At 59.0% G+C, this 26,158-nt stretch overlaps 1 protein-coding gene across 1 annotated transcript; it reads right to left on the bottom strand.

The window, feature by feature from the left end:
- Positions 1 to 10: 10 nt before the first annotated feature.
- Positions 11 to 25,756, bottom strand: MICALL1 (MICAL like 1). The gene is made up of 16 exons (XM_079140716.1): positions 25,463 to 25,756; positions 21,191 to 21,239; positions 20,732 to 20,873; positions 15,447 to 15,538; positions 14,716 to 14,858; positions 13,049 to 13,491; positions 11,820 to 11,877; positions 10,695 to 11,059; positions 8,805 to 9,211; positions 5,616 to 5,750; positions 4,996 to 5,122; positions 4,828 to 4,918; positions 4,662 to 4,735; positions 2,750 to 2,864; positions 2,054 to 2,100; positions 11 to 651 (listed from the first exon to the last, which is right to left on the bottom strand). Exons 1-16 carry the CDS (start codon positions 25,606 to 25,608, stop codon positions 530 to 532), a joined length of 2,556 nt encoding a protein of 851 aa, XP_078996842.1. The 5' UTR covers positions 25,609 to 25,756; the 3' UTR covers positions 11 to 529.
- Between the last annotated feature and the right edge of the window lie 402 nt (positions 25,757 to 26,158).

Here is a 26,158-nt window from a genome sequence, read left to right as displayed (position 1 = left end):
ATCTGGACGTAACCGAGACTTTATAAACAGAGCTCCTGAGCAAGGTGACGTGAGGCTCTGGGCACCTGCACTGGACAGAAAGACGCATTCAGAGCCAGGCTGGGCACAGCGAGCCAGGACAGGCCACCCCACTGTGGCCTGTTGAGGGGCAGAGGGAGGCCAGAGCCTCCAGAGGAAGAGGGAGGGCTGAGCTGCCCCGTCGTGCAGCGCATGTGGAGTGAGTGCGTGTGTCCGCCTGGCCACTGCCCCTCCCTGGACCTGGAGTCCCTGCTTGCCTTTTGGGTGTCACAGCATCTGGAATTGTCACAATCTGACTGGGCAGGGCTGAGTCACAGCTGTCTGGAGTGCAGAGAAGAGGGAAGAAGACTCTTTGGCCCAGACCAGCCGGAGGACCCTGAGTGGGGGAGGCTCACCCAGAGACACCCGCCCCTTGAGTCACCTTCCTCCTTGACGGATCCAAGGGCAGCAGGGTGCTCCCTCCAGCCCATGAGGATCCCAGAGGAGACGGTCCCAGAAGCTTCCCTCGCTGTCAGCTCTTGTCCCCAGGGGACTTGCTCTTTGTATCACGCTTATTTCCCAGCAGCTTCAGCATCTTCATGGTCTTGAACTTCCCCTTCTTCTTGCCCTCAGGTTCAGCCTCCCTCTGGAACTCTGAGCAGAGAAAGGGAAAGATTTGACTCGAGTACATCTGGGGCAGGCCAGGGCCAGTGACTTGTGTCACTGACCAGTGTGTGGCCAGCAGGGCTCAGCCCCACACCAGCCTATGTGAAACTGTAGGCAAATCACTTCACCATTCCAGGCCTCCCTCTTTTCCCTAGAGGATGGGGATCATCCTCTCCCAGTGTCTTGGCAAGGACCACGAGGACAATCTGGGTGCCCTGACACACAGACACTTCAGCTAGATGGACTCACAATTCTGTGGGCTACAACACAAACACCAACTAGCAGAGCCAGAGGAAATTCAAAAATCATCTGTCCCAGCTCCTAGTTTTAGCAACAAGGAAAACGTGGCCTCTGAGATGAACCAATCCCGGCAGAGCTTTTGTGGGTGCCAGGCCCTGGGCTACATGCTTCCCACAGGTTCCTTCTGATCCTCAGCACGTGCCAGGGAGACAGCCCTCAGTGCCCCCACTGTGCAGATACAGAAGTGAGGCCAGGGCTGGAGTGACTGGCTGCATGTCACCCAGTTCATTCATGTCACAGCTGGGACTGGATCCTGGCAGTCAGACTCCAGCCCAAGTGAAGACTTAGCCACAGGGCCACAGAGTGAGCCCCTGATGGAACCAAGATCAGACCCAGACCCAACCTGCAGGCCTGCCATTCCAGGCACTGTCTGATCCTGGGCAGGCACTGCCATTTGGGCCCACAGACCCCACACACACCAGCTTGCAGACCAGGAGGAAGACACCCTGAGGGCAACCCATGCTGGGGGTTGGAAATGTCCCCCTGGCGGTAGGCTGGCCTCCCTTGCTCCACACAGCCTTCCCAAGAAAACAGACTGTGAGTTTGCACACAACCATCCCTATCTGTGGGCACCTGCTCCAATCCGCCCCTCACCTTGCACCCCAAAGCTGAAAACGAGCTGGAGAGGGCCAGGACCAGCACTGTCCTCCCCAGGTGGCAGGCTTCACCTTGCTTCTTTTTGTATTATGTATCTTTTTCTTGCAGTCCTGGGATCAAATTCAGGTTCTATACATGCTAGGCAAGCTCTGCCACAGCTATGCCCCCACCCCTCTTAATTTAATCCAATTTTTTTTTTTTTTTTTTTTTTTTTTTTGTACCAGGGATTGAGCCACTGAGCCACGTCCCCAGCCCTTTATTTTTTATTTTGAGACAGGGTCTCACTGAGTTTCTTAGGGCCTTGCAAAGTTGCTGAGACTGGCTTTGAACTCATGATCCTCTTGCCTCAGCCTCCAGAGTCACTGGGATTACAGGTGTGCGCCACCGTGCCTGGCTTGATTTTATTTTGAGACGGTCTGAGCTGCCCGGGCTGGCCTTGAGCCTGAGATCCTCCTGGCTGAGTACAGGTATGTGCCGCCAGGCCCAGCCTCACCTTTCTTCTTGATCATGGCTTCCAACATCTTGTCTTCCTCCTCTTCTCTGAAATGAGAAAAGGAAGCTGAGAACCCACAGGAGGAAGGACCATGTCATGATTTGGATCTACAATGTGTCCCCAAAGCCTTGTGTTGGAAGTATGGTTCCCAGTGCAGCAAGGTTTGGGCTGGGACTCCTGGGCAGCAACTGGATCGTAAAGGCTCCGACCTCACCAACTTATTAATCCACGCTGGTTAATCCACTGACGGCTGGGATGGGGAGGACAGCTGAGGACGCAGTCCCTGGACATGCCCTGGAAGGGCTCGTCCTCCCCAGCCCCTTCCTTCCCCTGCTTGCAGCTGCCACATGTTGAGCGGCTCTCCCCCGCCCGCCCTCTGCAGTGACACCCTGCCTTGCCTCAGGCCCAGGCAATGGAATCTGCTGCACTGAATTCTTTGAAGCCATGAACCAAAATAAATCTTCCCTCCTCAATATTGTTCTTATCAGGTTTTTTGATCACAGTGACAAACTGACTAACACCGTATCTCTTTTAAGTCCCTTCCAGGCTCCGAGCCCCACAGGGCAGAGCATGAGTGTGCCCGGATCACTGGTGGTCCAGGCAGAGCTGGTGTGGCCCTGGGCTCTGCTGGGGACTTGTCCCACCCATGGGGCCAAAGGCCTAGCCCGCTCTGGGCCCCTCTCCCAGCCCTGTCACCTCTGCCGGTCCTCGTCCAGGCAGTTGACAATGGCATTGCGCTGCTCGATGAGGGTCACGAGTTCCTGCATCAGCACCTTCTCCCGGCCCCGATCTTCCTCCGTCCAGTCCTTCTCTGCCAGGGAGAAGCGCCAGGGCGTGAGTGGGAACCCTCCTCCCCCGAGCACAACAGGAGCTCTACCCGAGTGCGGCCGGCCAGCTGCAGGCCAGCCCACGCCGAGGGCACAGGAAGGAGGGCCCGGAGGGCAGGCCTTAGAAGCATTCGGGGGAAATGTCGGCGGCTACAGAAGAGACCAAGGCTGCTCGCCAGCAGCACCCTCCAGGGCCCAGGAGGGCCAAGCGGGACACGAACTCTGAGAGCAGAGGCCAGCACCTCGCACGGCCGCCCACTCAGTTCGTGCATCTGGGCAATAGATGTGCAAGAGACAGCTTCTTGCAGGAGGCAGAATAGGGTATGGAGCCAGCAGGGGACTCCCAGGGGTCCAAGGGGCACTCTGCGACAGTCACTTCTCTTCCATGGAAGAGGGAAGAGAAGGGGATACAGGGGCAGGAGCCCAGCTAGGAGGTTCCCCTGAAGTGCACACCTGCTGCCCTGTTGGCCTCCTCTCGCCTCAGGACCACCCTCGGACCCGCCGTGCCCTTGGTTCCTCTCTCCGAGCCTGCAGGTGGCAGTGTGGTGGCCCACCTGGCATTCCCTCCCCAGCATCTCCCACACATCTGAAATGACATCTGGGCCTCTGGGCCACTGCCTCACCTTGCCAAGGATCAGGTAGGGGCCAACCTAGTTCTAGGGACAGAGTCACCATCCGGGTTCATGTCCCACTCCATCACTGCCCAAATCTGGATCCTGGGTCACTTAAGTCCTCGTCTACATATGGGGAAACTGAGGCTTAGGGAAGTTAAGTCCTTGGCCAGCATATGCAGCAAAGGCGGGCCAGTACTTGAAGTGGGACAGCATGTCACCCCCAAGGGACGGCCATGATGGTGCCTTGTGGCTCTCCAGCCCTCCTAGGGCTCCATAAGCCAGTCACATCCTCCAAAAGCAACATCTGGGATGAGTCCAGAATATGCTGCTGCCCACAGACGGGAGGCTGGACCAGCGACAGAAAATGCAGGGCCAGGCTGGTCAGGGAGTGGAGGTCCTTCACTCACTGGCCACAGGGTTGTCGCTGTGGCTCCCTCTGAGTGGCCACACCCCAGCCTCTTGGAGATCTGGGAGTGACTCACAGCTGGTAGTAGGCCTGGGACATTCTGTGACTTTCCCAGGGACACTTGCCTCCCAAGTTCCCCAGTCAATGGAGAGGCAGGACCACAGGAGGGGTTGGGTGTGCGGACACAGGTGCAGGCCAGAGATGTGGGTGGGAGGGCAGCTCCAACACCCAGGGGCAAGGCCCTCTGCCCCCATCTGTTAAGGGGCGACGTGGTCCACCGCGCGGGGCTGGCACCAAGCCCGCCACGGAGGAGGCCAGAGCTCTGGCTCACACAGTCCCGAGGTCTCTGCCAGCAGCTGCTGTGAGGCGCCGCCGTCACCAGACCCCAGTGGGACAGTTGGTCCCGGGAGCACGTGGAGCTTTCCACGTTGACCGTCCCAAGAACACCCTATGAGATGTGTCACATCATCACGTCACACATGAAGCCACCGAGGCCCCGTCAGCAAAGCAACCAGCCTAACACCACAGCGAGTCAGTGGGCAGGCTGCTCCTATCCCGTCGTTCACCGAGAGCCGTCACCCGGACACCATGGACACCCCAACCGCGCCGGTCCTGTGGTCCCTTCCCTGCATGGCACTCGCCATTTGCCACCCACCCTAACTGCTCCCAGCCTGGGAGGCCTCGGGGCCCCTACCAGCCCCTTCCTCTGGCTGTACCCAGCCCACCACATGCTGCCCATCACAGCTCGGAGAGGGTCTCACCCGGTTTGTTGAGGAGGCACCGGAGCTGGTACTCCACGTCGGCCTGGCGCTGCTCCAGGTTCTGCTGCTTGAAGCTGGCGGGCAGGAAGCAGGGACGTGAGGATGCTGCCTGCCCAGCGGTGCCCGGCGGCGCCTGGCAGCAACCACCCCACAGGCCTGGACTCACACGTAGATGAGCTCTGACTCCCGCCGCACCAGCAGGTGCTTCTCGTGGATGAGCCTGAACCAGTCCACCAGCGTGTCGTCCTCGCTGCCCTCTAGAAGCCAGACACCCACTGAGGCCAGGGCTCCCCCAGGGAGGCTCTGCCGCCCCCCAGACCCCCGCGGCCCGCACCGTCCACTCCGCCTCGCAGCTTCTCTTCCAGCACCACTCCACGGTGTTCCAGAGCATCCAGCTGGCGCTCGATGGTGTCCATCTCTCCGTAGATGTCCTCCTCGGGGATGTACTGGTCAGCCTGGACCTGCCCCGAGTGCCTGGTCACCTAAGGCCAGCTGGCCTCTGCGCGTGCCCTCCTCCTGGCTCAGGGTCCCAGGCCCCGTTGTGCGTGCCAGCGTGGCAAGCAGCAGGATGGGCAAGGGAGGAGGCTGGCCCGCACGCCGTGAGGCCGGCACCAAGACACCCCAGTTTCCAGCTTTGTGGAAACTCCCCTCCCCGCCACCCTGAAGGACTTCACAGCAGGAGTGACAGTGCCCGTTACAGGGTGTCCTGGAGGACAGTCTCATCAGGAGCGCTTGACGGCTGAACTGCTGTCAGCAACCAAAAAATACAGAGGGGCTGCTCTAGCTGCGCAGGGCGGGTCTGCTCTGAATCCCCCCGGCTAAGCTTGGGCTTCCAGCACAGCTGCCCGGAGCCCCCCGTGAACCTCAGGGCAGCAGCCCAGACATTCAGCCTAAGGCTGACAGGGAGAGTGATGGGCCAGGCTGGCTGTGTCTCTGGGGGTTCCCAACTGGCACCTTGCGTTTGATGAGCGGGAAGCCATGTCCGGGGGCCGGTGGCCTCACTGGCTTGGATCCCTTGGTGGCCTTCTTTGCAGTTGGTGATGCTGCGGGTGATGGCTTCCGATTAAAAGGATTCTCTTTGCAGGACGACTAAAGGCAGGGACATAACAGATTAAGTCTGGGAAGAGGTCAGCATGATCACAAGGGGAACAGAGAAAGCAAGCCAGGAGCCAGGCATAGTGGGTGCAGGCCTGTAATCCCAGCTTCTCAGGAGGCTAAGGCAGGAGGATTGAAAGTTCAAGGCCAGCCTCAGCAACTCTGCAAGACCCTAAGCAACTTAGCAAGACCCTGTCTCAAAATAAAAAACAAAAAGGGCTGGAGATATGGCTTAGTGGTTAAGTGCCCCTGGGTTCTGTCCTTGGTACCAAAAAGAGAAAGAAAGAAAGAGAAAGCAAACTCAGGACCTCAGAAGAGGGAGGCCCAGGAAGGACAGAAGTTCCCAAATTCCACCTCTGATACACTCATTCAACAAACATTTCCATTTCTCTCTCTTCTTTTTTGGTACTAGAGATTGAACCCAGGGGCACTTAACCACTGAACTACATACATCCCAGTCTTTCAAATTTTTTATTTTGAGACAGGGTCTTGCTCTTTGCTGAGGCTGGCCTCGAACTTTTGATCCTCCTGCCTCAGCCTCCCAAGTTGCTGGGATTACAGGTATGTGCCAGCATACTCAGCATTCATTCTTTTATTCTTTTTTCTTTTTTTTTTTGGTGGGGGAGGGGGAGGCAGGGGTGGGGCGGGTACCAGGGACTGAACTCCGGGGCACTCAGCCACCAAGCCACATCCCCAGCCCTATTTTGTATTTTATTAGAGACAGGGTCTCACTGAGTTGCTTAGTGCCTCGCTTTTGCTGGGGCTGCCTTTGAACTCTCGATCCTACTGCCTCAGCCTCCCAAGGTGCTGGGATTACAGGCGTGCCCACCGTTGCCCAGCTGCCTTTTTTTCTTAAAGCTCTTACTTATCTTGTGGAAGGCTGGGACTAGAACCCGGGGCCTCGTGCCTGCTCGGCACAGGCTCACCCCTGAGCTGCGGCCCCCGACTTTCCATTCCAGAGCACCTCCAGTGGCCAGTCTACCGCGCTGGAGCCTCCAGATACCTTCCTGCCCGACTCTCCAGGCAGGGCTGCATGAGGCGGGGGAGCGCTTGCCTAGCACTTGAGGCCCTGGGTTCTACTCCCAGCACCACCCGCAAAAAAAAGTCTTCTCCCAACCACCCCACAAGGTGGGTACCCTACAGGCCACTTTACAGCCAAGCAGGGACGCTTAGGCCCGCAGGCCTCCAGCCCTGAGGAGCAGGGCTGAGCCCGGGAAGAGCTGCCTCGGCCTCACGGCAGACGCCCTTGCCCCGCGGAGACTCTGACACTCAGAACGAAGACCCTCACGCAGGGTCACCCGGCCGGGAAGTACAGAAGGAGGAATGTGACCCTCTCTCTGGCAGCAGGTGGAGAAGGGCAGCTCCCTTCTTGGCTGGAAGGAGCCCCACCCTCTGCTCGCAGCCCGTCAGACACCGGCTCTCGGGCCCTGTGTCTTTCTGCCCCTCTGGGGAGAGCCCTGCCCCAGGCCAACACGCGCACTGCCAGCGCGTCCCAGCGGCTCTCCGCGGCTCCTGGGAGGGAAACAGGAGCGCTCGCAGGCCTTTCTGGGGCCACTCCTGAGGCTGGCAGTGCTGGGGGTGGGGGTGGCCCCTGCAGCCTTTTCCCAGCGGCTGGGCAGGGAGGGACCAGCTCAGGAGGCCGCCTCTGAGGCGGGGAGTCCCTCGGGGACACTGAGGTAGGGAGTGTGCCAGGCAGAGTGCAGCCCATCTATATCCCACCCTCTCCTGCCGTCCGTGGGGTGGGCTCTCCAGAAGGAGGGTCACTTGGGGTTCTGCCTCCTGCCTCCAGGAACACCCAGAGGGCCCAGCAGAGCCAAGCAGCCTGAAGCCCAGAGCCCCTCAGGGGCGTCAGCCTCTGACAGCCACAGGCCACCCTCACACCAGTCCTCACACGGCACTGGCTGGGAACAGAGGCCTGGGCAGGGACCCCAAGCTGAGCCACCCCACCTCTGACCACCAGCAGGCCCAGGGGCTCCTCAGAGCAACCTGGAAACCTGGTACTGCCCAGCCCCTCACTATCAAGGGCACCTGAGGCCCAGAGAAGGACAGGGCCTTCTTGAGGTCACAGCAGGTGGCAGAGCCGGGATCACTGCAGCAGAGGCTGTGGCCCAAGCCAGGCAAGGTCCAGTGGTGTCCAAAAGGCACACAGGCAGGTCCAGAGTGGCCAGTTAGGCCATGACAACAGCTGCCCCACACGAGCAGCCCTGCCAGCCTCCTCTGGGGACTGGACAAGCCTTGGGGGCTGAGAGGCCAGCAGGGCGAGCTAGGTGCCCAGAGCACATCCCTATCCTGGGCGACCCCAGGTTCTTGGCTCAGGGCAGGGAAACCAGTGAGCCTCTGGTTTCCCTGGTTCTCAAGCATTTGGAAACAGCTTTCCTCCAGCACTGCCCCCGAGAGGACAGGGCCCAGCAGGACCTAAGGGGGCCTGAGGACGACGGGTCTCCCTCCCCCAAACACCCAGAGGAGCACAGCCAAGGCTCTTGGGAACTGGGCTGAGCCCTGCCAGCACCCCAACCTGGCCGAGGGCCCCTCAAGGACAGGGAGCACCTGGCCTGCAGGACTCCGAGCCCAGCTGCCCCATCCTGTGACAGGTGGGTCCCTTCCCCACTGTTCTGCCCAGATCACTTTCTAGAACAAGCACATTCGGGCCTCCCTGAGCAGACCAGGAGCCCCCGGAGGGCAGGTCAGGGTCTTCATGCAACCATGACCACAGTCCGGCAGCCAGAGCCCGGGTGGATGGAGGGGGGGGTGGGGCCGACGGTCCCAGAGGCTCAGCGCCCAGGTCCAGGGACACCAGGTACTCCAGTGCTGGGGCACCTAGTACGAGATGGCCAAATGAATGGACAGGTGCACAGATGGACAGAGGACAGACGGATGGATTTGCATCCCACTGCACGGGGTAGGAATGGCTTGGTGGACACAGCCAAGGCCACTCAAGAAGTCAGGAACCAGCACAGACAGCAGGACTTGGACTTTCTTGCCTGGAAACCAGACCCACGTCCATGAGAAAGGACGCAGCTGGCAAGGGAGAGTGGGGTGGACACTCACCTTCACCTGCAGCTGTGGGGACGCGCTTCCAGGGGAAGGCGCAGGGCTCCTGTCTCCAACCAGCACCAGAGGCGTGGGGGTGGCGCCGCTGCGGGGCTTGGCCGGCAGGGGACTTGGGCTGGCCCTGGCCCTGGCCTGTGGTGTCTGCTCCGGGCTGGGCTGCACCATCTCCCCAGAAGAGGACAGGGAGGAGTCGGCAGAGAGGCTGGCGCAGTGCCCAGGGGTGCTGGGGGCCTCGGGGGCGTGGACGGCGGGCTCCGAGGAGCTCTTGGGCACAGCGGGCGGCTCCAGAAGCTCCCCGCTGGCAGTCTGGCTGCAGCTGTCCGACGACAGGCTCTCCACGCTGAGGGCCGGCGACGGTGTGGCTGAGGGGGGCTCCGAGCGAGAGAGGCGGGAGGCGTGCAGAGCTGCGCGAGGAGTGCAGGGTGAGCTCATGCCACCACTGGGCCAGCTGAGCCTCCACTCCCCAGAGCTGCAGGTGGCCGGGAAAGCAGGCCTTTCCCCAGGGGACAGCAAGCCTGCAACACAGCACACCATGGCCCAACCCAAGTCCCAAGTGCACCCCGTCATCGGCCTGTGCTCTGGGGTACCGCCTCACGGCACGCTGTGACCCTGGCCTCCCTTCCCGCAGGGCTGCTGCCTCCACTTCCCCACTGCCCCACAGCAAACCCACGCCTGAGCCACCCAAGGCAAGCTCAGCGCAGGGGAGGTGATTCTGTTGCAGCAGAAGACCAGAAAAGTGAGGTCGGTTTCCCTGCCTCCAACCTGCAGTGTGTGTGTGGGGTCGGGGGGGCAGCAGCACTGGCCACAGCCAGCACCACTTCATCCTCCTGCCGATGACACAGACCAAGTCTCCAAGTCCCTCGTCCCCACTTTCCAAAAGAAGCAACAACTCAGAGGAGAGGGCACTTGTGCCAACAAGGGCTGGCCTTGAACCCGGCAGTGGCCAACTCCAAGTTCATGCCCCTCAGTTCACCCAAGCCTGCCCACTGTCCACGACTGGGCAGAGCAAGTGCAGAGCAAGTGCAGCTGGTGCGGCCCAGGGTTCGGAGTCCTGAGCGGTGACCTGCCTGTGACATCTCTGACGTGCTCCTGACCCCACCATCTGAGTGGTCCCTCGAGCTCTCAGAGGCAGCGACCCCCGCAGAGAAGAAAGGCGGTGAGAACAGAAGACAACCGGGAGACCAGGAGAGCCCCAGGATGCAGCATGCCCAGGTGAGGAAGGCAGAGGCCAGCACCCCGGAGCTGGCCAGCCGAGTCCCAGGTGGGAGGCAGAAGACAGAGAAGGGAGGGCTCATGGCCACTCTCCGAGTCTAAAAGCGAGAGCTATGGAGTTGGCAACCGGAGCGACAGGGACTGAGCGAGGCAGCGCGAGAGCTGACCCTGACCAGTGCCCTCCAGGGGCCAGCACTGGGCTGTGCCAAGTACTCCCCTGGACCCACAGCAAGAGCAGGGACTCAGACTCTGGAGTGGGCAAGAAGCAAGAGTGCAGATTCAAGGCCAGCCTGGGCAACCGAGGGAGACACTGTCTCAAAGTAAGTTTAAACAGGGCCGAGGACAGAGGCCAGGCGAGAACGCCTGCCTGTCATGGGCACAGCCTTGGGTTCCATCCCCAGGACCACAAAAAAAAAAAAAAAAAGGCCCCTAGAGTGAGACTGCCCAGCCTCACATGCTGCCTCCACTCAGCACTGAGGCCTCGGGAAAACGGCTAGTCCTCGCTGTGCGCGCCCCCCGCCTGCCAGCAGTGCTGACACCTACTCACAGGCCTGCTCCAGGCTCAACAGGACACGGTGCGCCCCACGCGGACCCTGGCCCAGAGAGCCCCCTGGACCACACCCACCTAGCCCTGGGCCCACCCCAGGGTTACGGCAGCGCAGGGCAGGTACTCACCGAGGGGGGACGTGCTGGGCACTCGGGGGGCAGGGCGCTTCTTTGTCTTGGGGCTGCTGGTGGGGGTGATGCCATACCAGGGGTGCAGGGACTTGGGTGTGGACTCTGGGTGGGCCAGGGCAGGGCTGGGGGCTGGGTTGGGGGCCGCAGGGAGTGACTCCTCCTCTTCTTCCTCCTCCTCCTCAAAGGGGTTGTAGGGCCTGGGCTCGCGGCCCTCCACGATGGCCCCATTCTCTACCCGCCTGCTGGCCAGGGCCGGGCTTGGTGGCCCAGGGCTGCCGCTGGGAGGCAGCGGGGCTGGCTTTTTCTTTGTCTCTGCCTGAACGAGGGTGATCCATGGGGGGTCCTTCCTGGGGGCTGGTGTTCTGGAGGCCAGAGGAAGCAGAGTGAGGGCAGTGGTCAGTCTGCTGCCTACGGGGACGGTTTCAGGTCCACACCAAAGGAGAGGGATGAGGGTTCCATCCCTTCTCCCACTCGCAGCCCAAGGGGCTAAAAGGGACATCACATCCCCTGGGCATCCTGAGGCCCAGAAAAGGAAAATCCTCTTGCCACACAGCCCAGGAAAGGAGATGGGGGTGGTCTGGGGACACTGGGACAGTCACCTGGCCTCTCTGTATCAGCATCCTCATCTGCTAAATGGGGACAGTAATACTTCATGGGGCTGGTGCAAGAATCCAATGAATCCCGTGACCAGGAGCGCCACAGACATTAACCCCGAGGACAGGGGGCCCACCTTCCCTCCCAGACCTGCCACCCAAAGGCTCCTGAAGGAGAGCTGGACATTGATGTCCTGCCTACAGGGCGGGGGTACTGAGAGCCGTGCACCACAGCTGAGTCCTCCGGGCCTTTCTATACCCTGTGAACAAGGCCCAGGTCTCCTGAGGCCTCCCTGTGGTGGAGGATGTGGAGGGATTCCAGAGGCAGCTGTCCCCAGCCGGGGACAGGAGGCAGTGGCAGTGGGAATCCCGGGGGAGCCGTGGGGGAAGGGGCCATGGGCACGGCTCCCCTGCCCACCCAGACAAGCCTCCCTCCTGAGCATCCCAGGAAGCCCAGCCCTCCCCCAGGCCCCAGGGACCCTGTTCCCACCACCAAGACCTCCAGAAAGCCTCTCAGAGGCCAGCATACCTGTCTGACAGTTTGGGTGTCCCTCTCGGCTTGGGGACAGGAGGGTCCTGCAATCTTCCTAGATGGGAAAGGACCGTGAGCCAGAACTTCATGGGCAGAGGGGGCCCCCGGAGCCAGCCAGAGAGCCGGCCTTGCTGAGGAGTGCCCTTCCTTCCCACCTGGGAGGTCATAGACCCCAGGTGGCCATGACAACCTCCCCTGCCCAGCCCTCAGAGATTAGACAAGCACCTGGGGTGACCAGGAGGACAGTCAGGGGGACGAGGCCAGGCCTCCTGACACTCCATCTACATTTCAGTTGAGAAGTAGGAACCCAAATCCCTTGGGATCATCCCCAGTGTGGCCAGAAACAGCACGTCAGTTTAACCAGGGACCAGCTCCTCCCAGAAGCCTCCTGGCTCCCAGTGTCCCCCCTGAAACCCACGGCAGCCCCTGCTTCCTTCCTTCCCCATCTCAGCAAGCCCCTGCGCTCTGCTGGGTGTGCGTCCGCCCGCCTGTCTCCCCTCAACACCGCAGGGCACGGAGGTCTGACAGTATCTGTGTCCCCAGTGCCCAGCCCCTAAGCCCACCCTCAGGAGTGCAGAGCAGGAGTGAGCAAACAGAACATTCTGGTGTGAGTTCCAGGGAGACCCTGCTTCCTCAGGCCTCCAACGCCCTCACAATAAGGGCTGCCCAGCCCATCTGAGTTACAAGGAGCCTCCTTTCCATGAGCAGCTGGGGTGAGGGGGACCCAGAGAGCGAGTGGGCAGGGGTTTCCACTGCAGTTCAGGCAGTTCAGAGCTGCCCTGACCCTCGGCCCCCCCAGCGCCGCAGCGCTCCTAGGCCAGAGCCGGTCAAGCACACAGGCTGGGCCTGCGAGGTCACTGGGGAGCTTGCCTCAGGACTAGCCAGGACATGCACAGAGTCCCAGGACACTCAGGACACGGGCACACAGTGAACACGCACTGCCCACCCTGAACACAAGGCCGACACACAACACAGCTCCCCAACGCACGTAGGACAGGCAGCCCAGAGGCGGGGACCTCTTCGACTATCATGAGCTGCACTGGCTTGGGGACAGCTTGGCTCAGAAAGGGACACGGCAGCTACTTGCCGTAGGAATTATTAGCCTCGGATCGGGGGATCCCGGCACACTCACGGTGCACACAGGCCCAAGTGGAGAAAGCGGCTCACTAATGCTCCAGGTGCACCTGGACACTCGGACCGCCCTGCCCCGCGGCACCCGGGCTCACCATTCACGAGGTCGCTGCCGCCCTGATCCACTGGGCTGTCCTGCTGCAGGCTGGACCGGGGCCGGGGCGTGGGGGGCATCAAGGCTGTGCTCTCAGAGGGCTTCCTGGGGGCAGGCGTGGGCCGGCTAGCTGGGGGGCTGGCCAGTTCCTGGGGTTTGCCGGGAAGCGGGGGCTTGGTGGGGATCTGCGGCCGGTCCTCGGGGCTGGCCTTGGGTCCATCGGCGTCAGGCCCTGCAGCCACACGCGGGCTGGGGCAGCCTCCCTCGCTGTCCTTGGCTGCTTCTACAAGTTGCTGCTGCTTTGGCTGTGAGGAGGGCCCAGGTCTGGTCCCCGGCCGCCCCCCTGGGCCTAGCCTGGTACAGCGCTCTGCACACACAAAGGTGCCCTCCTCAGGCCCACTCCTGTAAGCCCCCGGGAGCAGGGTGCTGGAGCAGTGCCGACACCTGCCAGGACAGGACGGGTTCCCTCAGGCAGGCAGCTCTACCAGAGGCCAAGGCTGACCCCTCCCTTCACCCCAGCGCCAGGTGGATCCCAGCCCAAGACTTGGGGCTCCCCAGATAAAACAGAAAACGATAACTGTCGGAAACACATGGCAACAAGGAAATCAGCAAAGAAATTGTGAAACACAACTTGAGTTTGTGCTGCAAGAGGAAGAAGCGAAGCTTTGCCCCAGAGGTGTGTCCAGGGGCAGGGCTGCCACCTGCTAGTGGCTCAGGGAATCAATCTGGTGGTTTTAAACCAACACAGCTTTATGAAAGTCTTACTTTGCATGTGCATCTATCGACACAAGTTTACTCCAGGTATTTACACCCAGTCACCAATGTCAAATGCATGTCTTACTAAGAGTCACTGTAAAGTTTCTCAACACTGCCAAGGTGGCCAGAAGTGACCGTACTGACGTAGCTGTTTCCTTGTGCCAGGGCCCTAGTTCCAGCTGCTGCCCCACTTGTGCACAGGCACCAACCCAGGTCAAGGACTTGCTGAAGCTCCGTGCCTGGCCGCCCTTGCCTGCGTATTTTCAATTTCCCTTTCTGGTTCCTTTTTTGTAACATGGAATGTTTGGGGCCAGGGGTGCAGCTCAGCCGTAGAGCACTTGCCTCAAAGCACTTGCACAAAGCCCTGGGTTCCATCCCCAGGACAGCAACAAAACACGGCTCCACTAAGTTTTACATTTTCCTTGTTTTTATATTCTACTTCCTTAAAGCCCGGCTTGTACCAGGGAGCCAATTTAAAGCAAGTTGTTACTGTGATTTTTAAAAACTTTCTTTTTTGAATAGCTTTCAGGTAGATGCTGTTCCTTAGTCAAGTAGTTACCCCCAAGAGTTCAGGCCTATAGCAGAAACCCTGAGCTCCAGCCCTGTCGGTCACGAGATTTTGATGCAATTATGTGACTGAGCTGGTGTTTTCTGTCCCTATGCCTCAGTTTGCTCCTCAGTAAAATGGGGATAAGCCAGGTACTCTAGCACAGAGCCCATCAAGATGCCTGCACAAAGCAGGCACAGTGGTGTGCACCTGTAATCCCAGTGACTCGGATGCTGGGGCAGGAAGATCCAAGTTCAAGGCCAGCCTGGGCAACTTAGTGAGACCTAACTCAAAAAAATAAAGGCACCAGCACACTGTGGGGGCTGAGTCAGGGTGACAAGGGACGTGCCGGAGCCCACACTCACCGGAAGCAGTGCCGATGGTACAGCCTGCCCTCGGCCAGGTACCGCTGCACCAGATGCACGTGCTGCTGGCAGGCCGCACAGGTGCTGCTGGGGGCCCGCTGGGGCGCCTGCTCCAACAGGCTGCCCGGGGAGAGCACCTCGCCCTGCAGGGAACGGGGAACAGTCACCAGCCATGCCATTTAGAACACCCCTTTCTCCTTCCGTCATGGCCGCTCCCTCAAGTGTACATCGAGCTTCACAGTGCTAACAGATAAGGAACCCTAGGAGGGCAGAGGACAGGAGCTGTCGCTGTCTCCCAGATGAGGAAGCCAAAGCCCAGAAAGAGGAAAGACTAGCTCTGCGGTCACCGAGCTAGAATGGAAACACAAAATCCCGACTTCTGGTTTCTGAGGGTCCCTGCCCCCCGGAAAGGCAGTTCCGTGGCGGCTGTGGCCTCTCCTCCTTCCCTCTGGGGGCTTCCCTGAAGGCTGGGTTCTCCCGACTCCCCTCTGCCTTCTGTCTGCCCCGGGAGCTGCGGATTTGAACCGCAGTGCCTACTGCCCAGCCCTGTGACCTCGGGTGTCTCTGAGGCCTGGGTCCCGCCTACGAAATGACCTTGCAGAACCCCTGCCAGTCTCCGTCCCACGCAGCCTGCCTGGGCACCCAGAAGGGCCTGGCTCTCTCTGGAGCACGTGACGATGATGTGAGGGCAGCCGTCCCCCAGCCCACTCCGCACCCAGGTGCCTGCATACCTGAACCTTGTCTCCTGGTTCCGCCACGGTGGGTGCTGCTGAGGGCAGCGGGGAGGGAGCCAGGTCCTTTCTGGGTGGTGAGACACCGCCAGCTGCCATGAGACAGGAAAGGCGCCTGAGCAGGTGGGGGGCCTGCAGTCCCAGGAGGACCCGAGCTGCCCACAGCCTGCAGTCTGCAGCCTTCGCCCCGGGCAGAGCGCCCGAGGTCACAGGAGAGGAGGAGGCTCCCCCATCACAGGCCAGGGACGCCATCCGAGTCGTGTGCCGAGGGCAAGCCGCTAACGTCACTGAGCCCCCACAGAAGGGGGACAGCCATTACTACTGCACACAGCCAATAAGAGCAGCAGGACGGTCAGAGTTGACACGCTGCGAGGTAGGAGAGCAGCTCCCTGCCAGCCCAGCAAGAGGGCTGAAGGAGGGAAAGTCTGGCAGGCGGGACGTGGCCTCTCCCGCAGCCACCTGCTCTCTCCCCAAGTGAGCAGATGCAGCTCCGAACGCTGCCCCTGCCCCTCAGAGGAAACCCCCAGCCAGGGGTCCTCGGGGACCCAGCTCCTTCCTGCTACAGCACACGTTGAACTGAACACCTGTTCTGGACCCCAGGAACCAAATAAAACCCCAAACCCACAGAACTGTGTCCCCAAGCAAAGCCCACTGTGTGGTAATTTAAAAATTAGTACAATTGCCTTGTTGTCAACAACAGCACTGACCCAACTTCAAGCCACATCTCAGATCCTTGAGATGCCAAGCAGCACGACGATGAGATGTGACAGAACAGAGAACATCCGTGCACTGCGAAGAGCATCACGTGTTCTAAGGGGACGAACCATTTCCTGAAACTTGTTTCAGTTGCATACGTGTGTGGACGGGAGTGTGGTAGGAAAGGTCCTCACTGTGAGTCACCCTCAAAGGTCTGGAAGCAGGTCCCTCCACCACCTGGCTCTGCCGCCTGCCCCGTCCCTGCCTCCCACATCACTCCCCAGCAGCACATGACCCCCGTGACCCTGGCCTGCAACATTTCTCCCCAGATCTTCACAGGGCCACCTGGGCCCCCTGACCACCCATCTAGGATACCACTGAGTCACAACCCCAGCCCTTGTTATTTCTATTTTGAGACAGGGTCTCATTAAGTTCTCCAGGACTTTCTAAGTTGCTGAGGCTGGCTTTGAACTCTCGATTCTTCTGCCTCAGTCTCCCAAGCCACTGGAATGACAGGCAGGCACCACTCTGCCCAGCGTCATTTCCTTCTTTTGAGGTGACATCTCGCTATGTTACCCAGCTGGCCTTGAACTCCTGGGCACCAATTGATCCTCTGGCCTCAGCCTCCCAAAACTGTTTTTGGTCTGTTTTTCAGTACAGCCTGTTGTTTGTTTGCTTTTTGAGATAGGGCCTCACTACCTTGTCCAGGCTGGCCTTGAACTTTGGATCCCCTTGCCTCAGCCTCCCCAGTATCTGGGGGTACAAGCATGAGCCCCCGCACCCAGTTTCCCCATTGCTCTTTATCCTGCCCCCTATCTTAGTTCCTTTGAAATGATACTACCTGTTCTTCCTTTCTCCCCCTCATGAGAATGCAAGTCCTGGGCCTGTCGCCCTCTTAGTGGTCTCCCCAGAAGCTGGCACAGGGCCTGGCACACAGTAGGAGCTCAATAAATATTGGCTTAAATGTGTGAGAAAGTGCCAGGTGCTGGGGCTGCGCAGCGGTCTGCGGAGCCTGAGGCGTGGCTCAACGGTAGAGCCTAAACTTACTGCACACCAGGCCCTGGGTGCCACCCAAGCATTGAAAAATATGTACCCCTGTACTCCAGGATGGCAGTCCCCAGGAGGCGGTCAGAGGGAGGGAGCCGCTCAGCAGTGATGGGATGTGAGGCTCAAGGAAGCGCAGGAGACCCAATAGGGCTGCAGTTGGGCAGGGAGTGGTCCAGCCGTGGAGTGAGGCCACAGGGCATCTGGGCTCCATCCCCAGGACACCGCCCTGTACCCTGTGGACAGGCACCCCTCTGAGGCATTCCATGATTGCTGGGCTCCCTGGCCAGGTGGGGTCAGCGCCCAGGGTCACTGGCACCGCAGCCTGCACAAGCTGAACACGCACAGAGCTGGATCTCAGCCAGGGTCACAGACTCCACAGCCACCAAGTCCAGGGAAAGTCATGTCTGCTCAAAATCACCCTTGAAACCCCTTCCCTGGCCAGAAAGCTCAGTGCAGGACCATCTGGGGAGCCAGCAGCCAGCTTTGCCTCCAGGGTTGGAACACATCTCTGTTTCTGTTGCTTGAGCAACAGATGGGATAAAAATGGTTTCCATTTAGAGACCAAGTGGTAAGCATGAGAGGTACAAGTTGTACCCTTCTCAACAAGAAGCCTGCAGGGCAGGTGGGACTGGGCCCACCCAGGGTCCCACAGGAGGGGCCCACCAGGAAGGGCTTGCTACAGGAGGCCACTGGGAGATAAGGCTGAGCCGAGATTCAGGTCACAGTCCATTCACAGATCCTGATCATTAAGCGAGAGAAACAGGGATCCGTGGAACAAAAGGGACACACCTGTTCCTGGACTTGAAATGGGTTGCACCCTGATAAATCCATCACACCTTGGAAATTTCCTAAGTCAAAAATTCATGATTACACCTGAGCTACACGACATCATAGCTTAGTAACACAACACACTGTAGAGTATCATTGTTCCCAGCCCAGGAAAAGGGCAAAATTCAAAACTAAAAAAACCATTTGTAGGGCTGGGGTTGTGGCTCAGTGGTAGAGCACTTGCCTAGCATGTGTGAGGCACGGGGTTCGATCCTCAGCACCATATAACAAATAAAATAAAGTTATATGTCTATCTACAATTAAATATATTTTTTGAAAAAAGAAAAAGTTTCTATAGAATGCATATTTCTTTCATATCACAGTAAAGTTGAAAAATCAAGTTGAATCATCCTACATTGGGGGTCGTCAATAATCTAGTTTTTAGGGTGTTTTTTTGGTTTTTTGGTAGTGTTGCTGGTTGAATCCAGGGCTGCACTACCAGCCACTAAGCTGCATCCTCAGCCCTTTTTATTTTTTATTTTGAGATAGGGTCTCTCTAAGTTGCTGAGGCTAGACTTCAACTTGCCATTCTCCTGCCTACGCCTCAGGAGTAACTGGGATTCCAGACAAATACCACTGTGCCTGGCTACATGGGCACTGTTATCCCCATTGCCAAGGGGAAACTGAGGCCAGGCATGGTGGTGCACGCCTTAATCCCAGCAACTGGAGGGGAGACTGAGACTGGAGGATCGCAAGTTCAAAGCCAGCCTCAGCAACTCAGGGAGGCCCTAAACGACTTAGTGGGACCCTGTTCTAAATAAAAAATTTAGAAAGGGCTGGGGATGTGGTTCAGTGGTTGAGCACCCAGGTTCAATCCCCAGTACCATTAAAAAAAAAAAGGAGGCAGAGGCTGAGAAAGAGAAGTTAGGTAGATGGTCCATGATTACTCAAAGAGCAAATGGCAGAGGAAACATTTTGAGTAAAGCTCTTAATCTCCACCCTAGCTAGACTGCCTCACCAAAGTCTGTGGTGTCTAGAAGTGCAGTGGTCTTAGGTATGTGCAGATGCCCAAGCTCCCACATGCACAAGCCCCTTATCTAAAACAGTGCATAGAACCCTGGTGCAGGGTTCACGTCCGTTATCCCAGCAGCTCAGAGGAAAGGAGGAGCTCAAGTTCAAGATCAGCTTCAGCAACTTAGCAAGGCACTATGCAGCTGACTTAGGGAGACCCTGGCTACGGGGAACGTGGTTCCATGGAAAAGCACCCCCGGAGTTCAATCCCCAGTACCAAAAGTATTTTTTTAAATAAAATGGTGACATACAGGCATATAAGCTATGTACAGCCTCCTGTGTACATGTCTGTACATCCCACTGTATACTTCAAATCATCCTTAGATCACTTTTCACACATAACACAACGTGAAAGTGGCTGTCACACTGGGTCTCTTCGTTGGCCTGTCTGTGGTACTAGAACTGATCTCAAGGTGCTCTACCCCTGAGCCACATCTGCATCCCTTTTTATTTTGAGACAGGGTGTCACTAAATTGCTTAGGGCCTTGCTCAATTGCTGAGACTGGCCTCAAACTTGCCATCCTCCTGCTGTAGCTCCCAAGTAGCTGGGATGACCTCGCCTGGCTTGTCATACTATATCTTTAGGGAATGACGACCAGAAAGACCTGTAGTTGCTCAAAGACCAAACTTTGTGCTGTGTTTTTCTCTACAGTGCCAGGGATGGACCCCAGCATCTCCAGCACACAAGGCAAGTGTTCTACCACTGAGCTGCACCTCCAGCCCCTTGAATGATTTTGGTCCACCGTTTGCTGAATCTGCAGGTGCGGAACCTGAGGACACACGGGCAGCTGTACTTTCATTCTGATTTCTACTAAAACGCACAACGCTACTTGTCCAGCTGTAATATTAACCCTAGTGTTGCATGGGGGAGGAGAATAATAAATTCTTTTAATTTTTATGCTTTTTCTTTGTTCTAAACTTTCTATAGTAAGAAAATAAACCACTGACTTCAGGAACACCTTTTTCTTCTTTCTTAACAAATGGGATGGGGCTGTCCATAATGGAGAACAGAGGCAGGAGACAGGACCCACGTGGGGACACTGAGGACCCATGGGCAGCAGTGACTCCAAGTAGGATTTGGGGCTGCTGGATTCTCCTCCCAGCTGTTCAGCTTTTCTGTTGTGTGTTCTTGAGCTCTCTGTTTCCCCTCTCTGGGCCCATTTCCTCTCTGCAGACGGGGAGGCCCAGCTGCCCCAGGAGAGGCTTCTGCACAGGACACCCAGCCACCTGGTTTGGAGCAGAGAGGCAGCCGCATAGCCCCCAGCCCAGTTCCCCGGGCTCTCCGTTCTCAGGCCTTAGAGGCCCTCTGTGGAGGACACTGCACATAGCCCCACAGGACAGGGCCACTGTCTTTCTAGAGGAAAGCCAGGGAAGCATCTGCAGACAGGAAGTCGGGGTGGAAGTCAGGGTGGGCGCCCGCCAGGAAGTGAACTCACGGGCGGACGAGCGCACGCTCTTTTGTCTCCTGACACTGTTTTGCTCAGGTTCTGGTTTCTCTCCAGCGAGAGCTGCGGAAGGCTAGAAGCAGCGATCGCACTGCGCCGTACCCAAGGCTGGCACAGCGCTGTTTCCCTCCCTAACTATTCAAACTTGAGAACGGATGACTTAGTGAATGGACCCCACCTTCCAGCCGCCTGCTTACACCCAGAACACAAGGAACCAGCCCCCGGCGCCAACCTCCCGGAAGGCAGGTCTCCTCTCACCTTGGCCAGGACTGGAGAAGTAGTTGTAGTACTGGGACACATAGGTCATGATGCTGAGACAATCAGGGACACTCATGGAGACCATGTCATTGGGATCCAGGAGAGCAGGGATCCCCAGCTCCTTTTCAGCCACTTCAAAGGCCTGGGGTGGGGGAAGGTGCAGGGGTGGGAGCAGAAGAGCCATGGCAGACAGGACAAGGAGGAGGTAGTTAGTGGGCACGCCTCAGCCCAGGCCCAACTCCACGCAGCAGGATAGGGAGACGCGCTCGCCTCTGGATGGCCTGCGGGGGGCTGATGCTCCCGGTCCCGGGACCAGCAAGAAGCTGTGGGGAGCAGAGGCGGCCGGGGCCTTTTCTAGGATCTGCGCCCCACATGCAGAAGCAGCTGCCCTCACCCCCCAACACACAAATACACACACACAAACACAGGTGCTTGGGCTGCATTGATCCGGGGACTCACCAAACGGTTATTCTCGTAGACGTTGTCCTTGGAAAGTAAATCAAAATCTCTGCAAGAGGCAAAGCAACCAAGAGCACTGGTCAGAGAGGAGTGAGTGTGGAGTCAGAAAGAGGAGGCAGCCTCAGCCTCAGCCTCAGCCTCCGCAGTGCTGGGGGAGGGGCCTGTGGCCCCCTGAGGAGCCAGCACCTGCTACCAGAGGAGAGGTGGGAGCAGAGGGTGACGCATGCCCTGGGGGCATCCAGGCAGAGGCTGGGGAATCACTGGGAAAGGAGGGCTTTGGACCCAGCTTTCAAGCCGAGGCTCTTCCCTGGAAGCCTCTCGAGTCAGTGGCAAAGATGCACCTAGGCCAGGACAAACGCCCAATGCCAGGGCCTGGCCGGGGCCTCAAGTGCGATGCCGAGCTGAGCCCCTCTGAGCTCCTTTGTCTCACTTGATCCTCAGCAAGCAACCCTCTGGCAGGCACTTAGTCCACAAATGAGGTCACTGAGGCCTGGAGAGAAGACGCCACCAGCCCCGGGTACAGACCTCCGGCTCTCTTCAGATCCACGCAGTCCCACGACTCCCTGAATGGAACCCTGCCCCGCCCGGGGTGAATGCGTTTCTCAACTGGGCCAGGGAAAGGACAGCATGAAATGAACAGAGCAAGAGTGGAAATAGGGCACACTCCAGAGCTGCTGGTCCTCTAGGGCTAGCTTGTTACTCTGGGCCACTCCTGGGGACAGCGTCCCTTGATGTGGAGCAGTGAGGGCTCCCCAGTTTTCTAACATGGGCCAGGTGGGAGGCGGCCTTAGCTGGCCCCCTGCTGCCCTCACCTGCCCCCTACCGCCCCTGCTCCAGGCTTCGTGGAGGCAGCCCAGCGGGCAGTCTCCTGGGCGCGCCCACCGTGGCCTTTCTTCCTTCTGTAGGTGAAAGCCGCCCCAGAGATAGGTGGCCCAGGTTCTAGACCTCAGGCCCTGCTCTTGCAGGCCAGGCTGTGTGACCATCAGCAGGCCAGCAGACCTTCCAGCCTTCACTGTCCCATCTGCAAACTGGGGAAGCCGAGCCCCAGGCTGGCACGAGGGCTAGCAGAGCCTGGGCTTGGTGAGGGGCAGGCCTCCCAGAGGCGAGGGAGCAGGTAAGCACACCCACCCACCGCCCCTCGCCCCAATACTTTCTGAGGCAGAGTCCAGGGACCAAGGACCCTGGGTGAAGGCAAGAAATGGCTGCTAGAGGACCCTAGTGGGCTCATGGGCTGGGGCCATGTGTGAGCTCAGACCCCCTAGGCCAGCTCTGGCCTGGACCCTTGGTCACCTCACTAAGTCTACTTATAGGTGACCTTAGGCAAGTCATTTAACCTCTCTCTACTCAGTTTCCTTGTCTGTGACAACTGGAAAGTTCTAGACTCTAGGAGAGCTAAAGAAACAAAAATAAAAATAAAACCCACATGGTTCCTGGCCTCAGGGGAGCTCAGAAATTCCTGCACTGGGGAGAGGGGCATGGACAGCCTTCCTCCCCAACAGAGGCCTGGGCCAGCACTGGGTCCACCCTGGCAGGGCCCACTGTTCAAGACCGTTCTGGCCTTCACCCCTGGTCCCACGCCTACTCTCACAGAGAGACCGGCCCCTAGCATCATTCTCCCCTGTGGGGCCTGGGCCTCAGCTTCCCTTCTGTGCAACAGGCTGGTCACCTGAGCACTGGCCTCCCTGGCAAATGAAGGTCTAGATTTACTTCTAGGTCTCTTCTTGGGGAGGGAAGTCGCTCTCTCCTCCACACTTTCTTCTTCTTTTTTTTTTGGTACTGGGGATTGAACCCAGGGGTTCTTACGCTGAGCCACATTCCCAGCCCCTTTTACTTTTGTTTTGAGACAGGGCATTGCTAAGTTGCTGAGGCTGGCCTTGAACTTGCAAACCACCTTCCTCAGACTCCCAGGCTGCTGGGATTACATGTGTGCACCACCACATCCAGCTGTGTTGTTTTGTAGGCTGGTGTCTCTATTAACTGGTACAGTATCCAGCACAGACCATTCTAAATACTGTTGAATGAAGGAGTAAAAACACTGTCATCCTTCCCTGCTGCCTAATAACACTGCTTATAATAACTAATGGTGACTGAATGCTTATTATCTCATTTCATCCTCACAACAATCCCTATTATCTATCTTCTTATGAATCAATCCCACCTTACAGATGCCTGGAGGAACCCAAACACTTCCTAGACCTAAGAACTAGGTCGTCTAGCCCCACACAGGGCTGCATGCCTACAATCCCCGCAGCTCCTGAAGCTGAGGCAGGAGGATCACGAGTTCAAAGCCAGCCTCAGCAACTTAGCAAGGTCCTGTCTCTAAATAAAACATAAAAATATAAAAAAGTGTTCTGGATGTGGCTCAGTGGTTAAGCACCCCTGGGTTCAATCCTAGGTACCAAAAAAAAAGAAAAATTAAAAAAGAAAGAACCAGGTAGCCTGCATGTGCAAGGATGCCAACAGGCTCAGGGCCACCAAACAGGTTAGCTTGACACCCAAGACCATTACCACTCTAGGCTTTGTCCCTGCCTCCTGTCTCACCACCGGTCCCCAGCCAGAAGAGAAGAGCCCTAGAGTCTCTGCTCCAACACAGGATCCAGTCCTGGCCCCCTTCTCCTCCATCTCAAGCCCCTGCTCCTGAACTCCATTAGCACAGTGTCACGTGCTCCACAGCAAGCAGCAGGCCACCTATGTCCCTACCTCATCTGTTCCCTTCTACATCTACACCCCCAAAATCCTCTCCTCCAGGGCCCAGCCCACCCCACAGACACTGTACATACGACAGAGTAAACTGGGAGCATGTACCAGCCAACTCTTCCAGAGCCCTGCCAGGGCAGGCTGGAGGTGAAAGACCACAGAAAGACTCCAGGCCCTGCCAGGCCAGGGCAGGAGGGAGTCCTGCCAGGGGACTGTAAGCACAGAGAGCTCAGGACCAGGGCTTTTGATTCACAATTTGCAGAAAAGACCAAAAGCAAAAGAAATGGTGGGCACCAGATAAACTTTCACTCATCGTTTTATGAATGAATGAATGAATGAATGAATGAAATGAAGGAAGGGGTTCCAGGTCTCAGGCCAGCAGAGAAGGTAGAGGCAGAAGCCTGAGTCAATTGCTCTGGGGCTCTGAATAGTTTCCTATTAGAACCTCACTGGGCAGCTCCAGGCAGGAAGGGCCACTTCAAAGCCTGGAAAAGCTGATTGATGGCTCTCAACGGGAACTGGTGAACCCAAGGCACATGCCGAGCTCTTCTTCCCTGTCCCACCTCATGCCTTGCTGAGGACGGTAGGGGCACAGGGCTCACGCTGGGGAGACAGGTCTGATTCCCAAGGGGAGGTGTTCTGGGCATGGTGTGCTTCCTGTTATCCAGCAATCATTAATTTAGGGGGCTCCTCTGTGCCCAAATGGTGCACTGGGGCATCAGAAGTGAGGGTTCACCCATCCTCCCAGAGCAAGAGGTCCCACAGGGTGATCAGCCCTAAGTGCCTTATGGGAGTGTGGGGAAGGAGGGTGGCTTCTAGATGGTTTGGCTGGCCTATGCATTAAATTGACATAAAATAGTTGAACAAAAGAGAAACTATATTTAGGGACATATGTCAGCCACAAAATGTGGGACTCCAAGAAGAGTGGGATTGGGCCTTCTCTAGCATCCAGAGACGGCAAGGAACTGGGGCTGGGGTTTCTGGGGCTGGGGGAGGGGAGGCATTGAAGGTCGTGCAGAGAAGGTCCCTCGGGTAGCAAGCAGTCAGCAGCCTCCTTCCCAGAGCCACTGGACTCCGGTAGTCTGCCCCCACAGATGCAGATTTCCCTAACAGATGTAAATTTCTTTTACAAAAGGACCCCAGAGTCCGCAGTTTCTCAGATTCGCTCAAACCTGCCAAGAAGTCTATCTTGGGCGGACAGATTCTGATCTCCTATTCAGATTTTGGGGCGGTGCGTCCTGGGCACCAACAGGGAAAAGGGGGACTCCGTGTGTCCAGAGAGAGGAGTTCAGCGTCCAAGACACCGCGGGTCCCCGGGCGGACCCTCCTCCTTCCACCGGCTCAGGGCCTGCGGGGCTGGGCGACCTTTCGCCCCGGGCCGGCCGGCCGGCGTCCGGGCGGGCGGGGTCGCGGCTCGGTGGGGGAGGGGCGGCCGGGCGGGGGTCTCCGGCCCGCCCGGCGTCCGGAGCCGTCGGCGGGGTCGGGTCTGCGTCCCCGGGGCGGCGCCTGCCACCGCGTCACTGAGGGGGGCGGCGGTCCCACCCGCCCGCCCGCCCCGCGCGCCCCGCCACTCACAGCAGGTCGGGCCGGTGCCGGTGCAGGATGGCGCAGAAGGCCAGGCCGTCCCGGAAGGAGCTGCTCAGGTCGCGGATCTCCACGCCGCGGTAGCCCTCGCACTGGCGGCGGCACCAGGCCAGCAGCGCGCCCCGCGGCCCCGCCATGGCGGCGGGAGTGAGGCACCGGCGGGCGGGCCCGCTGTCCTCGCTGGCTCCGCGCGGCGCGGCTCGGCTCCCGCCGCCCCGCCCGCCGGCCTGCCCCGACCTGCCCGAGCAGCCGCCGCCCGCGTGGCCCGGCCGGCCGGCCGCCGCTTACTCACCGCGGCCCGCTGCCCTCATTGTGGGCCGGCCGCCGGCGCCCGTCGCCTGCGTCCCCGCCCGCGCCGCGGGGAGCCGAGGCGGCCGCCCCACCCCGCCGCGGCCCCGCCCCGCCGGCCCGCGCCCCATGCCCCGCCGCCCGCCCGCCCGCCCGCCGCGCTCCGCTCCCGCGCCCGCCTCCCGCCTGCCCCGCCGGCCGCTCCCGCTCCCCACCGGCCCGCAGCCGGCTCCGCGCGGACTCCTCCAGAGCCCCACCCGCCCCGGCCTGAGGCGGCCTCCCTGCAGACCCGGAGGCCGCCCCCTTTCTTCATCCCGTCCCACCACCGTAAAGCACCCCGACCACCAGCCAGCCAGTTCTGGCCTCCTCCGTCCCCTCCCGCGACGGCCTGCCGGGCCC

The sequence above is a fragment of the Sciurus vulgaris genome, assembly GCF_902686455.1.
Source record: "Sciurus vulgaris genome assembly, chromosome: 5".
NCBI classification, from domain to species: Eukaryota; Metazoa; Chordata; class Mammalia; order Rodentia; family Sciuridae; genus Sciurus; species Sciurus vulgaris.
This window is presented reverse-complemented; position numbering and strand designations above follow the sequence as displayed.

What these genes read in the sequence shown, in the direction of transcription:
- MICALL1 (XM_079140716.1), bottom strand. Translation starts at nt 25,608, where the DNA reads ATGGCGGGGCCGCGGGGCGCGCTGCTGGCCTGGTGCCGCCGCCAGTGC. An exon ending in CTTCTCCAGTCCTGGCCAAG is followed by an intron (nt 15,539 to 20,731) that starts GTGAGAGGAGAC and finishes GTCTCATGGCAG; the next exon opens with CTGGCGGTGTCTCACCACCC. An exon ending in GCTGCGAGGCGGAGTGGACG is followed by an intron (nt 4,919 to 4,995) that starts GTGCGGGCCGCG and finishes TCTGGCTTCTAG; the next exon opens with AGGGCAGCGAGGACGACACG.